The sequence below is a fragment of the Panthera onca genome, chromosome A3 (assembly GCF_046562875.1).
Source record: "Panthera onca isolate mPanOnc1 chromosome A3, mPanOnc1 haplotype 2, whole genome shotgun sequence".
NCBI classification, from domain to species: domain Eukaryota; kingdom Metazoa; phylum Chordata; class Mammalia; order Carnivora; family Felidae; genus Panthera; species Panthera onca.
Window position 1 is genome coordinate 101,702,122 of NC_138341.1, and position 16,796 is coordinate 101,718,917.

Consider the following 16,796-nt stretch of genomic DNA (forward strand, 5'->3'; position numbering starts at 1 on the left):
CTGTATCCAACACTGGTGCTTCAGGCTGGGTTTCTTTCTCGGTGCACAGCATGAAAGCTTGGGTCCATCTGTGTCACAAGTCAAACCTCTCTTGAAGTGATTTGTTTATACTGTCATTTGATGGAGTGGAATGTTCTGTAACTCATTCAAACTATTACAGAAGCTTTGCTAAAAGGTCACCATTGCTCTTTGGAGTTTCCAAATCTGGGAGCCATCTGGGAGCTTGTTAAAGATAAGGTTTTCCACTGGCTTTTTCCATACCAACTAGATCCAATTAGCAAAAGGGTACTATTCCAGATAAGTTTGTGTTCACATTTAGAAAGAGAGAAAGACAGACATAACAGAGACAGAGAGAAAGAGACAGAGAGAGAACGGAGGTAAATTACAATTAGTCGCTCAATAGTGTATAAGCCTACTTTACACCAGAATTGGAGTTCGTGTGCCAGCAGACAGTAAGAACTCTTTAATAGGTCTGAATGGGGGTGTCAGTGTTAAAAAAGTTGAAAAGAAGTCGCTTTTAAATGTTGTTTTTGAATCAATACATTCAAGTATAGTCTTGAGAGTCAACTCTAAAGGAAATTGAATCTCACCATTTACTCAAAATTTAATAGGAAAATGACAACTCATTCCTTAAAGTAATAAGGGCTATGTTCGCAAGCTAAACATTCACTCCACATGGCACAGACAACCTTCCAGTTGCTATAACATTACAGTTTTAGTCTAGGCCTAAAATTGGCTTGTGTTTGCTTTCTGCCCCCTTCCTTACGAAACAAAAGTCTTGGATTTTCCAAACCTCAAAAGCTCAGCTGTAAAACTGTAGGAGACCAGCGAGAGGAAAAGAAAAGTTTCCTTCAAAGACGTCTTTAGTCACTGCTGGCCGATTCTGCTCTCTCCCTCCAAACGTTAACTATGGCTTTTGACACTTGTCCTTGGAAAAAGTCCAAATGTGGCAAATGGTAGAAGCAATATTTCTTTACCCTCCTGCCTGGAGCTCCCCATGATACAGATGAGTTCTAGCTGGGGCATTCATGGGTGAAACAAGGAGGTCAGCTACTGCCCACCACCTCTGCTCATGTCTGCAGATGAAATAAGTAAACACGGAGTGAGAATCTACTGAATTAAAAATCAAAACCCTCTCATTTGGTTGGAATGCCTGAAAGAGTCTGGACCAAAGAGGCTGCACAGTAGCAGCTAAAACACAGGCTCATTGCCATTAAAAATGTTCTAGGAAGTGTGTGTGTGTGTGTGTGTGTGTGTACGTGTGAGTGTGTGTATGTGCATGTGTGCGCATGCGTGCGTGTGCATGTGTTTGTAGCAGGATACTTGGATGAGGAGAAAAGTTAAAATCTGGAACCATATTTTTGTCTTTGCAGTTCCGGATTGGAGACATTAAAAACATGACATTTCCTTCAGTTCAATTCAGCTGGCTCAGAAACCAAAATTGTCCTTAGAAAGGGGGAGAAATCCATTTATGTTCCTTTTGAGTCAGGGAGGGAGGTCTTTCTGGCAAAGTCTTTAGGTGCAATTCAGGACCAGGAGACTTAATCGTCCAGTTCAAAGCTTGTCTCATCATAGAGTTCAGGGCGCGCTGACTTCTTGTGCCGGGAATACTTCAGTTGCAAGAGATCACCCATTTCATCCAGGTTTTCCAAAACCTGCAAAGAGATTGCCTTCCATCAGTTATTCTTTAAACTCCTAAATGGCTCTGCAATCCAGAGCCTCAGAGATACAATCTTCTTTTGCCATCTTCTTTGATTTTAAAGAAAAGGAGAAAGATCCAAATCATTAAGGTGTGGTTTACAAACCAGCTGTAGAGGAATCTTAGATGCTAATTCATTTTATTTCATATTCTTTAACAGCCTACCCCATATTATGAATATTTAACTTATTTTGGGGGTGTGAAGAGAGGAATAAAAGTATCTGATGCATGCTTACCCTTTCAGGCCTTATTTTAAAATTTAATGAATTATATATAAGCTTGTGGAAGAAAAAGGTAAGGTTGCAGGTTACAACTGGGTTATGTCTTCATGACATAAATGGCCAAGAGCAAAATGGAACACTGCGGGAGCTGATTAGTGTCTTCTTCTCTCTCCCAAATTTCCCTACCCCCAGCTATTAAACACTCATCTCTGTGTTCCATGGAATCATCAAACTTAAAACCTTAAGGGACCGAGAACTCATCCATTTCAGTTCTCTCCATTCAGGCAGGAAAATGTATCCCCAGTTTTCCTGAGAAACAACCAAGATCCAGGACAGACAAAATCTAATATATCACTAATCTTATGGTACTGGGGATATGCCCTTTTAACATTTTTAGGCCTATCTTTCTTACCCTGTCCGTTGAGACAGACAATATTAGGATCTAATGCTTTGAAAAAGGGAAGATGTTTGTTAACACTGGAACGAATGATTAGTGGAGCATAAGGATTTTCCTCTTTGGGAAGTCTTTCAAACTGGCATCAAGTTAGGTACCCACCAATATGTGAAGACTCATCTATTTCTGGGTGGTAGCATTACGGGTGGTTAAAATGTTCTTTTTACTTCAATGTACTTTCTAAATTTTTCCAGCAAATCTAAGCACTAAGACAAAGTAACAAAAGTTGGATTTAAAAGGACATCAACTAGGATAGTGTCTGTTGCTCTTTGCTGAAGGCGGGGATGGAGTAATACAGGGCATGCATCTGCATACCTGGCGGGGGGGGGGTAGGAAAGACAATTCCTGGAAGGTATGGGAGGAAAACATAGGCTTTTCTATTCAGGTTAATTTCAACCTTTTTAGCTTCCATTTTTGTGTCTGCTACAAAATGTACGTAATATATTGAAAATGCATATATAACTTATAAATGGATTTGTGTTGAAGCCCATTGATCAGACTACCCAGAGCACACCTGTACTCAAATGAAGGTAGGTTTATTCCACTTGCTGCAGCTGGGAGTGTGTATTTCAGAAGAACCATCTTAGGAAGAGGGAGTTGGGAAGGTCTCCTTATCACATTTGGACTTGTGCTCCAGATGACTCTAAGGAAGCAGGGACCAGTTCTGGGTTGGATGTTGTCTGGAGCGGGAGAAATTCAGTGATTGGCTATGTGCCAAATTCTTAGGTGGAGGGCAGGATGCCTAAGGTGGGGTGATTGGTAAAGGAGCAGCAATCATGTTAGAAGAAGGATATTCTGAGGCATTTTGTGTTTGTAAAGTGGCTTCGTCTCTGTCTTGTTCCAAACATGGTCATGGAGGAGACTTGTCTAATATGTTATTTTCTGTGAGTGTTAATGTTCAGTTGTTACCTTAATGCCCTGGCTGTTCATGGGTCATTTTTCACTTTCCCTTATGTGTATATTGAGGAATATGCTCACAATTTTTTATTGATGTAGGTGCCTGATTTCAAAAGTTTAGAGGCATCTGTCTAGATGATGTCTCAGTGCTCCTTCCAAACCAGGTAGTCCAAAGGAATTAAGAACTTGCAAAGAGAATCACAAGGTCTGATGTCTACAGAGTTGGACATTCATGAATGTTTCAATGCTGTTGAGATCACAAAAAATACAAATCCACCCCTGCTGCCCATCTCCTTCTGTCATCTCTGGGTGCTTCTCCCCAGCCATCTCCTTTGCTCTACCATGCCTAATGCCGCTCTCTTTACTCTTTTCCTCCCTTAATGTGTAAACATGCTCAAGTATTTCCCAATTTTCAAGCGCTTTTTCTAAACCTTTTTTTGGTTTTACTGTCAAACTCCTTGAAATATTTGACTACTTTTTGAAAAAAATAAATAATTTATTAAAGTTAATTACTAGAAATAACTCATTTTAGAGAACCTGGGCAATATGGAAAGATACAAAGAACAACAACAAAGTTCACCTATCATCTCAAAGACCTAGAATTTGCTCAGTTATTAGTGTGCCATGCAGAAAGTTGTTATTATGTATGTACTCTGGAGTATACATTGGTTTAAGTCCTAAGAATGTAATGGTGAAGCAGAGAGACATGGAGACTCTGTGTGTATGTGTGTGTGTAATTTATTATTGGAGCTCAAAGTATTCACTTTTTTATTTGTTGTATTCTTATTTCCGTTCCCTATATTCTCCTAAACCTGTCTGCTTGGAGGAACATCGAGCTCCTGCTAATTGCTAATCCAATAGCTTCTTCCCATCTCTTGGGGACACTTTGATCCTCCCCCTCCCTGAAACTTTTTCCTTCTTACTATGTTTAACACTACACTAGTTCGTGTCTTTTCAGACTGCTCTAGCCCCACTGAAGTCTTGTTCCTCACCTGTGGTTCCCGTGTCTACGCTGGGAGACGGGCACTCTGCCGGAGCCTGTCCTTGGCCTGTTCACTTGTGTTTGGACAATTATATCCTCTACCTTTGCTTTCATGATCCCTCAGCTGCCCAAACTACAGAAGCTCCAGCATTGCATATGCTCCTAAGCTTAGAATCTGATTTTCTTTTTCACAGGTGACCCATAGACATATAATCCCAACCTGTCTAAAACTGAACTTGTTTTGTTCCTCCAGTCTCATTGATGATTTGCTGTTCTTTTTTTTTTTAATTTTTTTTTTAACATTTATTTATTTTTAAGACAGAGAGAGACAGAGCATGAACAGGGGAGGGGCAGAGAGAGAGGGAGACACAGAATCTGAAACAGGCTCCAGGCTCTGAGCTGTCAGCACAGAGCCCGACGCGGGGCTAGAACTCACAGACCACGAGATCATGACCTGAGCCGAAGTTGGACGCTTAACCGACTGAGCCACCCAGGCGCCCCGATGATTTGCTGTTCTTTATTGCATACCTTATCTCATATAAATGGTTTAGCTTTACCATCCTTCCATTCACCAGGTCTGGAGACCTTGAATTATCTTTGATTCCCTCTTCCCAAATGTTCCCTGCATGTGATCATTTGCCAAGTCTTGGCAGCTCCGTGCACTTACGATGTCTGTTCATATATACATTTCTTTTGTTTCTACTGCCATTGATCTTGTCATCTCTCTCTTTCTTTTTTTTCTTCAAACAGCTCCATTTTAGGTCCCTTCTTCTTGCCTTTTCCCTCTCCAATCAATTTGTTACATTTATTTTGTAGTAACATGATTATGTCACTCCTTTGGTCAGAAACCTTGGATGATGTTCCATAACTTTTATTAAAAAAGCCTTAGCTCAGCGGTGCCTGGGTGGCTCAGTCAGTTAAGCGTCTGACTTTCACTCAGGTCATGATCTCACAGTTTATGAGTTCCAGCCCCACATCAGGTTCTGTGTTGACAGCGCAGAGCCTGGAGCCTGCTTTGGATTCTGTGTCTCCCTCTCACTCTGCCTCTCCCCTGCTCGTGCTCTGTCTCTCTCCCTCAAAAATAAATAAACATTAAAAAAAAAAAAAAGGCCTAGCTCAAAAGTCACCTCTCCTGTGAAATATATATATAATATCCATATCCATATATATCTTTATATATTATGAGTCATTATATGTGTATGTATATTACACATATACACATAATTAATTCACATCTTTGCACATAACTTATTCATATGTAATGAACGAATTCATATAATCTCATATATCATTTCTACCTTCATGCTTCCACAGTTGTCCATATTTCTTTTCCAAGATGAATTTATTTTGTCCAATATTATCACTAGTTGCTTATTTATTAGTACCACCTCTTAGAGTTTTTGCCCTAGGGTTTTGCACATACTAGACAGTCAGTGTGTTTGCTAAACTGCATTGACATTATGAGACAGTTCCATCAACCCCACACTGATTGAGATGGCTTAGTTTTCTGATATCACTCATTCACATAAAGATCAAAACCAAAGGACAATGAAATGTGGTTTTTAAATCGTTTACACCTCGTGTAGGTCTGGATGATATGATAGATCTGTCTTTGTTATTGTTTTTCCAACATGTTGCTTCATTGGATCATATTTTATTATGATGGGCTTGGTGGCTACGAAAAATGTCAGGTTGTGGGAAGTTAATGCTGAAATAACACGTCAGGTTAGCTTTTGCATTTAAGAACAAGTAAATAGCATAACATGTGGCTACTCAGTCTGTTTTATGAAGCCAAATACTGACTTGAGTTAAGTCTTCACAAACTCATTTTCTTTTCTATCCCCTGAGTTGATCACATTGTTGGACGTTGTTGGCATACCCTAGCTTTTTTAGCAGTGAGTTTATGAGTGTTGTTTTTCTACACCACCAAGAGAAACCCAGGGACACCGAAGCTAGCTCAGTAAATGAATGTGCTCAGAATGCAAGGCACCAGTGCTGGAGATTCTGTTGGCCTGTCATGTACTTACCGTGTCTAGCATCTCCCGGGTATGTGCTGCTGAAACACAAAACCGAGCCCGAGCTTCTGCGAGGGGAGTAGCTGGAAATCCAACGACCACCACCCCGATTTTTCTATTTAATAGATGCCTTGCAAAAGCCCTATGGGAAAGGTAAAAGAGGAGGTTAACTGAGAGATGACAAAGTTACATGGCAGGAGAAAGAATATGGCTAGTTGACATTTCTTATTTTATATCAATAAGTAAAAATGATTAAAGTTACTAAGCTTCTGTCACATATAATTGACAAGGAAATGGGGCAGTTCTTCCATGGCACCCATGGCTGAGTGTGTATATTATCGGGTCCAGCACATTCATTAGAGCATTGTGAGTACTGAGTCTCTGACATAGAGCAGAAAAAGCTGATGTATGTAACCCTGGTTTAACAAGTTGGCATCCTTTGTCTGAAGGGTTTCTAGGAATAAAAACCCCAAAGCTAACACAATGCAATTGCATAAAGAAAGAACATACATGAAGTGCAAAGTTGTATGTTTTAAAAATGTAATACCAATAGCAGAATATGGAAATTTCAAGAAGCCTGTACTTAGTGACAAGAATTTGAGAACCAGGATCTGAGGGTCTGCAGGAGCCAATCCTGAGCTGTATGTATTCTCACTCCAGAGCCAAAGATATATATTTTTTGCCCTCATTAAACCAGACATGGAAAACGCAAGGGTCTCTTCATTTTTTATTGTATGAATGAATACATCCAGGTATGGTCAGGGATAATAAACCCATTGACTGGGTTCAAGGGGAAATGGGGAGGGAGACAGGGAAAATGTGCATACACAGAGTGGCTGGTCCATAGATGCAACCTGTAGGATATAAGTCCTATAACTGCAATGCTTTTTGACACAGGGTAAAACCTTTCTAAGCTCTGATTCCTTTCTCTTATCTTCTTCTAGCCTCCTTCTTTCACAGAGCTAATCTCAGTGACAATTCTAGAATATCAAGCTCTCAAAGTCTACAATTTTTTTGTGCTAAGAGCCAACATCAGACAAAAAGGCATGTGCCCCCAAGTGAATCTTTGCCCACTTTGTGCTCTGTTGCTCTCTGTGGGAAACCTTAATTATGAAATGTCTCTGCCCACAATCAAGGTAAATGCCTCAGATCTGTTCTTAGCATTAAGAGGTTTCTGGTGTCCTATTTTAGGCTGGAAGCTGACAGCACCACACAAACCTTCCAGTCATAACTCAGGAAGGATTCTTGAACCAGACGTGGAGAATGAGCCTGTTCATTTATTCATTCCTCTTGCCATGGAGCTGTCTGCCTTTTTGGTTACCTGATGCAGAATGCATGTTATCAGACAAAGTGATGGAGATTGCATGACCTACTGAGAACACTGCCTCTCTGGCCCTGTGGCCTATGCAAGGCAAGATACGCCTTCTATTTGGACTGGGAAGATTAACAAGGAGACGAAGCTTTCTGAGAAAGCTTGAAAACAGAGGCTGTTCTTTCTCTTTCTTGTTCACCCTATGGAAGGCTGCCCATGGAACTACACAGGATGAGAGCTCATAATTATCTGAGAAACAAGGCAAGGGCTTTTATTGCTAGAATACAAACTACCTGACCCATGATCTCAGGCTACTTTTCGGGACTCCCAAAAGACCATTTTCACTGTCTGCATGTTTCTCTTTGTACCAGAGGAAGTGAGTTTTGCCAAAGAATGCAGAGCAAAATATATGACTGTTGATTCATTAGGCTAATCTGAGGCCTCCCTGGAGCACTTTTGGGCTTAAAATTTACACTACTAAACCTGGCCTTCTCCAGTTAATGTGTCTGATTGCCCTGAACATTTTATATAATGAGCCTCTGGATTTGTACTCCCCAAAGCAAATTAAAGCCAGTGTGGGCTGCAAGAAACCAAACTATGTGGATAATAATAATAAGAATAATAATAATACAAACATTAGCACTGTGTTATGTATAGCATCCCCGCCTCTTGTATCCTCTCATCCTCCAAGTGTATCACAAGGCCCACGTTTATTTGGTAAACTCTGTACCAAATAATAAATACATTCTTGATTATCTGAGTGAATGTTTCATAGGTGAAATCACATTGTACTGAACGTCATAGAAGATTCCAGTGGTAAGAGCTGCAACAAAACTTTGCCCAAAAGGATATGTGGCTAGAGACTTTATTTTCATTCTGCAGTCGGTGGAAATGTGGAGAAATCACAATTCTTTAGTAAAATCAAAGGGTTTAAAATGAGCAAATGAAAGATCAAGTGCTCATACACTGGCTTCTACAATTAACTCCTTGTCTCAAAAGCTTTTCTATGTATAAACTTTCCATTGAAGAAGTATTTGAGAAGGAAACAAGGCCAGGCAGCAGGGAGGCCCTTGCCAGCAACTCCCGCCAACAATACACGATATTACCTTTTGTAACTAACCTGTTCTAAGTTTCCATAGACAACCCAAGCAATTAGATTTTTCTTTCCATTGCAGTGATTGATGCCTTTTGATTCACCAAAGATGACATTAAAGAGAGTTAAACTTACAGTCTGTGTTGCTTTAATGAGACGTGCATGTTTTCCTCCGTGGACTGAAGCTTCAGAGGCTGTGCTATACACTGAAAAGAGCTCTGGTGTAGGAGGCCAATGGAACTGGCTTTAAATTCTGGGCTCGGGGCGCCTGGGTGGCTCAGTCGGTTAAGCGGCCGACTTCGGCTCAGGTCATGATCTAGCGGTCCGTGAGTTCGAGCCCTGTGTCGGGCTCTGTGCTGACAGCTCAGAGCCTGGAGCCTGTTTCAGATTCTGTGTCTCCCTCTCTCTGACCCTCCCCTGTTCATGCTCTGTCTCTCTCTGTCTCAAAAATAAATCAACGTTAACAAAAAAAATTTAAAAAAAATTCTGGGCTCTACTATCTACAATCCGAGTGACTCTTAGCAGTTTAACTTTTGTGGGTCTCTGTCCTCATTTGTAAACTAGGACTAAGCATCCCAGCCTTGGTGAGTGATTGTTGATGTAAGAGTCTTACTCAGCATATAATCAGTGTTCAGCCACATCATCTCCTCCATAATACCATGTGAAACTGGAAGGCATTAGATAGACACATCATCTGGTGTCTAACATAGCATATTTGACACGGACAATAGCAGGATATCTACCTACTATTTTCCTGGAAAGTCTATTTTTTATTAATGCAGCCAAAGATTGCAATAATTATTTTGGAGAGCCATGCAACCATGGTGATTCATTTTTGCACTCAGTTGAAACTAATAACAATAATAATAATAATTGTAGCAGTAGAAGTAGCAGTAATAATAATAACTACCATTGATTAAGTTATTATAGTATACCAAGTACTATATTAAATGCTTTATGTACATCGATAGTTAATACTACTACTAATAACAGTTCCCACCTAGACCATCGTGCACATGGCCAGCTCCTGTATAAGAAACAACATGTTCTGATAGGCCTCATCTTGCTTAATCTTCACAATGGCCTTATGAAATAGGCACAATTACATCCCATTTTAAAAATGAGAAAACTGGGGCTTCAGAAGTTTGCACAACTTGTCCAAGATCCCCCAGGTAGGAAGAGGTAGAGTCAAATCCTTTCTCATTCCAGACTCCTCAATACACCAAGGAGCATACTTTTACAAGTAACACCCTGTTTTTATTTTTCATATTAGCTGTTGTCCAGTTAGGATTCCTGACATATAAAAGAGCAGAGGTACTCCCTCTCTCTTTGTTATCGCAAAGTTGAATTATTGAATTTAAATGCATTTGTTTTTACTATTTGTGAACTCTTCTCATTAGATGGATTCATTTTTCCAGCATGTTGAGATTCTATTTCCAACCTCCACCATCAAAGTCAGAACTATCCGTTACACTCCCTACTGCCTCCCTCCGGTGTTGTGCACTTGAGGCTCTCAAAAATAAAACAAATTTATTTATGGTGTCTTCATTTGAGCTAGTGATAAAATATTAGATAGACATGGGCTAAGTGTGGAATCTTACTTCCAGAACACACCATTTTGCCAACCACTCTGATTAAACATAGGCTTTCTTTTGTGCCTTCTGAAATCAGATGGTAAAGGGTTTGGGATTATCTGCTATTTTGAATCACAGTTACACCTCCTCCCTGCCATAAATACAGAGCAGTATCCTGTGTGATGTTTCTGTAGCACACCGTCTTCTTGCCCACTACATGCATAGCCTGACCCAGATCTGTGAACAAAGGACCCACTGATGGTAATGGTGTGGCACACTAAAGAACTCATATGTGTGTTTTGTTATTTTGCTGTGGTGAAATAATACAAAAGCATACGCTGAAGAATCAATCTTTCAGAAACTAATAATTCATTCCTACCCATCATGAGTTCTCAACTGATAGCCCCAGAGCCCCTTATCTATACTTAAAATACTCTGCCAACCTATTCAGACTGTTAGAGAGTCAAAAATAAAAAATTCCAACAATAGGGTTATGTTGCAGGAGAGTCAGGACCAGTAGAATCTCATAAATATATGTTGACTATTACTTTCCATCGTGCACATGGCCAGACACCCAAATAAATATTTTAAATTTAGAAAGGATTTTAATTAAGTTCCTTTTAATAACAGAGGTAGTGTGTGGCAGGTTGGAGAATGGCTCATGTATAAAATTGTCTATGCCGTATTGAGAAATAGTCATTTTTTTCTCTTTATGCAGCTATTCTCATGCTCAATTTCAGAGCTGTAATCAATGGGAAACAACTCCGCACAGGTTTATAGGGGAGGCTTAAAGTTTGGTGTTCAGAGCATGAGCCCAAGTTTGGGTTTGTCTCTTGGTAGTCTCTTGATTTTATTACTGCTTAACTTGGAGTTTGGGCAAACTACTTAATTGTTATCAGCCTCAGTTTCTCCCACACTTGAAATAAGGGTGCCTTCTTCTGAGGATGGCCATGAAAAATCAGTGGAGAAAGCACAGAGCCTGGTAATGTTGTTTTCACATGTTGGGAGAGATGGTCTTCAGATGTTCTCCTTGAAAAAGATCATGGGGCAGAAGGAGGCACAGGTTCATCCTTAATTTACAGTTGAGACCCAGCGGGTGACACCCAAATTCACAGAGCTCAAATGTGGTGAGCCTTAGCACATGGTTCCTTTCTTTTCTTTTTTTAAATTTGTTTTTTACTTGAGAGAAAGAGAGAGTGAGAGGGAGAGAGACAGAGTCCTGAGCAGGCTCTATGCTCAGTGTGGAGCCTGATGTGGGGCTCAATTACATGACCCTGGGATCATGAGCTGAGCTGAAATCAAGAGAAGAGTTGGATGCTCAACCAGCTGAGCCACCCAAGTGCCCCTTGATTCCCTTCTTAGAAGACCTGTGAAAAGGCCCTGCTGATGGGTTGGCCGGGGGCTTCCGAGAAGCTATACAAATGAATTCTGAACTCAGCACCCCATTCAAAGTGCATAAGCAATGCCAATGCTGAAGGAGCCTCATAGAGTCAGAAGCACTGTCTTTGTCAGATCACCCTGAGGCTCCACTGTTATTCTGAGAGTCTACTGAATACTCACGCTACTTTAGCAGGCATGTAAAGGAGCAGGGGAACGACGGGAGATTCCTCATTGCCATAGATAATGAATCCCATTTCGTTCAGTCTCTGTCTGAAGTATCTTGTATTTTTTGCAAGTTGCCGTACTCTCTGAAGCCCTGAAAGGAGACAGGCATGAAATCCATCAATACCACCAGGAAGAGAGAAGCAAAGGTCAGATTGACTTGGCAAGCATTCCTAAGTCTTTCTGCAGACCTGCATCGTTAGCTGGGAGGGGCTCAAAATAGGGTGGGTAATATCTCTTGGTGAGCAAGTGTGGGCACTGATATCTGAGAACTGTCCTAAGTCTGGAAGACAGGATCCAATGGGCAGGGCGGGGGGGGGGGGGGGGGGGATGGTGTTATTAGGTACTGCTAGCAACTAAAAGTAGGCTAGTCTGTGGGGTGAAGTAGGCTAGTCTGTGGGGTGATGAGGGGACAAAAATGGTGTCTAGTAAGAAGGAAGGAAATGAACCATCATTTACTAGGTACCTACTATGTATGGATTCTGTTCTAAGTGCTTTAAAGACATTAACTCAGGGAAAGGGAATGTGACAAGAAATCACACACACACACACACACACACACACACACACACACACACCAGTTGTTTTAGCCAACTTGAGCTGACCCATTAAGTTGTTTCTCATCTAAGTCTCCAATCAAAGAGCATTTCACCTAACCTGAACTTGAAGGGGTAGCACATCCCTGAACAAAAATAGGTCCAGCTGAGACCACAACTGTTTTCTGAGGCATTTGATAGTAGTAGAGTAATAGAGGGAAGGGAATAGAGGGAAGGGAAGAAGGGGACCTCTGTTTTCCCCAACCACAAAAAATGATGGTGTGGGCTCCAAACAGAAGGTCAAGGAAGGTACCTGTGTCCATTTCCAGGTTATTGGTGCTTCAGCTCAAAAGCCTCTGGCCTCCATGTGTGTCCCAGTGAGGACATCACACATATGAGAGGACAAAGGGAATTAAAGAGTGGAAAGAGTTCTGAAGAAACATGTCTACTCTATGAAGTAAATGAGCAAAACAGCCAAAACCAGAGTGTGTGTGCTCAATACAGAAGATTGAACAGAACTGGATGTTTAAGTCCCCTGTAAATCACTCCAGTGTTTGCATCTGATGCAAGGTGGCTATTGAGCAGGAACAGCTGCTATAGCTGACCTCCATTATGATTGGTCAGGTGTCCATTAAAACTGATCAGAGCCCTTGTTCTACTAATTTTTCAATATTCTGGACATCGATCCTTGGTATCTTTAACTCTCCTGGTGGAAAATGGGTAAAAATGTCAATAAATATGTTAATCAGGTTTCTCCAGTTCCTTCTTGGAGAGTTGGCCCCAGACTGTGTCTTGACAAAAGGATTCACAGTGGGCATTTCCAGCTCAGCATCCTTCCTCCAAAGGTCCATGATGTTCAGTTAGAGTTGGCCCTGACTTTTCTCTTTGCTACAAGGGTAGCCCATGATCAAGACGTGGCCAATTGGGATATTCCATCCCCTTGAATATTGGCTATGGAATACAACCTGGGCTCATCAGTCTTTCAGATCTGCTGAAGAAGAAGTATAAGAATGAGGTCATCCTCAAGCTACATGTTTGTCATCATATGGAGGAACAGAGGAGAGCTTATAGTCTAGTGGGAAGACTGATATTACACCTAAAAATGGATGTAAAATTGCAAATCTAATAAGTGCTGTAGAGAATGCTATATGGTGTTATGAGAACCCATATTAGAAAGATTGGAGCAAATTTGAGAAAGTCAATAAATGATGAGTGAGCTGAGATCAGAAAGGTGGACAAATGTTAACAGGCAAAATATCAGAGGACAGCATTTCAGGTATAGGAAACAGGTGCAATGGTCTAGTGTTTTGTAGAAGAAAAGAGTAGTTGAGAACCAGGTAAGATGTGGTTAAATGTGGGGCAAGATAAGGCTGGAGTGATGGGTAGATTGAGAAAAAAAGGACGGGAATTGAAGAATCCAACATTTCATGGTTGGGAAGAGAATGAACTTAAAAGGATGACAAAAACAGCAATCATAGAGGAAGAAGACAACTCAGGAGATAAATTAGTGTTCACCGAATTTATTAACATGGCAATCATTGGTAACCTTCATTTTGGGGTCCCTGGTTTGGCCTTTGGTTTTAAAGGAACAGGTAGCTTCAAGTATGGTTTACTTTAACTCATATGTTAAATTTTTGCTGCATAGAAAAATCCTCCTTGGTGCTTAAAGATGAATTGCTTTGTAACATGCTGAAGGGTTTCTTGGAAACTTGTATGTTCACAGTTTATTTATTTAAATTTATTTAAATTTGTCTTTATTTTAAAAATTCATCTATACATCAAGACTGCATGTTTAGGGAGGTGATAGCATAACAAGTAGGGAGATATTGTAGAAGAAGAATGAAAAGAAAAAGAGGGGCTGGAGTAAGACTTGTTTTAATGAAGGTGATTCAAATGAAGGCAGAGATATACATCAGCCACCAAAATGTATTCCATATGGCCTGTCGCCTTGTACGTTTAGCTCTTTTGTTGATTGTTAGCTGCACAATGAATAGATGACTTCATCAGGCTGGGTCTGATGATTCCTAAATGATCCCCCTCAAAGACCAGAAGGATTTCCTGGCCTGGAAGTGCATGAATGACTTAAATTGCTTTTCCCAATGGCATTATCTTTGCGCTTGCCCGTAATGACTCATCTATCATTGGGCTGCCCAGCTACTTAATTGGCCCCGTCTGTCCCCTTTGCCTTGATTAACCCAAGTAACTGGATCATCAGCTAATGTCATCACTTTACTGCTTCTAGATTGTTTGGAGAGTTGACTGAATAGATCAGAATATTGATCCCAGGGGTAGCTGACTCTTAAGAATTCAATGTTTTCTTCTTGCCCTGTCTTTTCTATCTTTGAATCATTTAGCACAGCATGGCTGACAAGCCATTATGATACACTTCGTGGTCACCATGTTTTCTCATATAGATCACTTAATGCCTTTGAGGTCCTTTGCATCGGCCAAGATACAGCTCCTTTCAATTACTCTGTTGCTCACTCTTTAAAATTGGAAACATTCTACTCTTGTAGGGCCTGGGGGCAGAAAGGAATTTGTATATATAAAATGCTACTCATCTAGACAGGATGTGGGTGATTTTATTAATTATGCTGTGCTTTGAGATCCTTGCTTTAAGAGTTTGTAAGAGAAGGAGGAAATTTTAGCACTTGTCTTTTTGTACAGAGATGGCCATGCCAGGGTGGCACAGAGATTGGGCATTGCAGCCACATTCCTTTCCTAACACTCAAAGTCTCTAATTCTAGAATTTCTGGTTCTTCTTTCACATATCACACAGAAGACAGGGAAGGTCTCTGCTCAGATAAATAAGTAAATGAGCTGATCTCTTATGTAGGGTTCTGGAGAGTTTATACAAGTGTTTATTTTGCTATATTCTGGGTTCTGAAAAAGGAATAGGCTTTGGAGTGAAATGGACTAAAAAACTAAACTCCACCTGGATAATTTAAGGCCTTAAAACCTTGGTTTTACCTGTAAAATACAGATAAATAAGCTTATCACACAAAAAGATAGGTGGAAATAAAGGGGTTAATGTAGAAACATGCTTAGTACTGTGCCTGGCATGCAGCAGGTGTTTGAAAGGTTAATTACCTTTTTCCATAGGGAAGTAGTTCCAAGTAACCTCAATGGCACCTCAGAATCATCTGGACAGGTTGGCAAAAATCCCATGCCCGGACTGCACTCCAGACCAATTAAATAAGTATCTATGGAAATGCGACCCAGGCATGAATTTTGTTTTTTGACAAGGTATAGCCACGGAGACTCAGACATCTCAGAAATAGCCACCATTGCCAGTCCAAGCCCAAAGCCATGCATTCTGTGGTAAGAGCCGTGCCCTATGTCTTATTTCTCAGTTAGATGTGGAAAATAAAAATGGGTACATGTCGTGGCCTCTTGTTTGGCACGATTACATCTCAGCAGTTAATCAGTGCTTGGGTGCTTGGGTAGTGCATTTTGTGGCGGGTGACCTGCTCCCCTGACAGCTGTCTGCTCCAAAGTGCTCATTCAACTTGAGATCAACCCAAGTGTCCCCCTCACCCCTCTCATGAGGCTGGATAAAATATGGATGAACCCATCCAGGCAGCTGACCTGTACATTGCCGTTCTACCCATTCAGATTTCTAGCTCTGCCAACTTGAGAGATGGGCTAGGTTAACGGAGGCCACAAATACTTTAACCTTCTCTCCAGTGCTGTTAAAACAAAAACAGCTGGGGCAGGGGAAGGAAAACAAATAAAACACAAAGCATCCCACTACAAAGCTTTGCAGTCCCCTAATAAAAACAATCGTCTGTGGTGTTTCCAAAAATATGTTTGGGACAAGTCAATCTCCAGAGGGCCAGAAGGCATCACAGACGGTGGAGACTCCCCGAATGACCCGTCAAAAGCTAAAGAAGGAAAATTTGTTGTCTGCTGAACCACTGGCATGCAAAAAGAGAGAGAGAGAGAGAGAGAGAGAGACTGAGAGAGAGAGAGGCATTTCCCTCTGAAACACTAGGAGGAAGAGGTGGATTTTACAAGCTTGTGAGCCAGCTCCAGTGCCACTCTCGATTTTCTGCAGATTTTGCAAGCTCCCTGGCTATCAGACAAGACATGAATATGCCCAGATGCCACATAGTGACTTATTTTGTTATTTCTCAGGCTTTAAAAATGCACACAAAGAAATGAATGCTGCTCTGCCTCCTTAAATTATTTAGCACACCACCATGACAGTCGCAATAGTCAACGGACTGTCTATGGACAACCTCAAACATGCCCTTAGGCAGCATTGCTTGGAAAATGTTGTCCCTGTTTTTAGAGATGGGAGGAGTGTTTCCATAGAATATTTCTCACAATTTAAGAAGTTGACCTTTCTGAAAAATCAAACTGATGTTAAAGAATGCTTGAATGGCCTGAGAATGACTAATCTCCTTGT

General features: G+C 40.9%; 1 protein-coding gene across 1 annotated transcript in view; it reads right to left on the minus strand.

The window, feature by feature from the left end:
* Window positions 1-586: 586 nt before the first annotated feature.
* SPTLC3 (serine palmitoyltransferase long chain base subunit 3) overlaps window positions 587-16,796 on the minus strand; it is a 130,515-nt gene continuing 114,305 nt past the window's right edge. Inside the window, exons 10-12 of the mRNA XM_060611913.2 lie at window positions 11,808-11,943; window positions 6,281-6,410; window positions 587-1,655 (exon numbers count right to left, since the gene is read on the minus strand). Coding sequence (XP_060467896.1) covers window positions 1,542-1,655; window positions 6,281-6,410; window positions 11,808-11,943 — 380 coding nt within the window. The 3' untranslated portion in view covers window positions 587-1,541. The remainder of the gene's footprint in view (window positions 1,656-6,280; window positions 6,411-11,807; window positions 11,944-16,796) is intronic.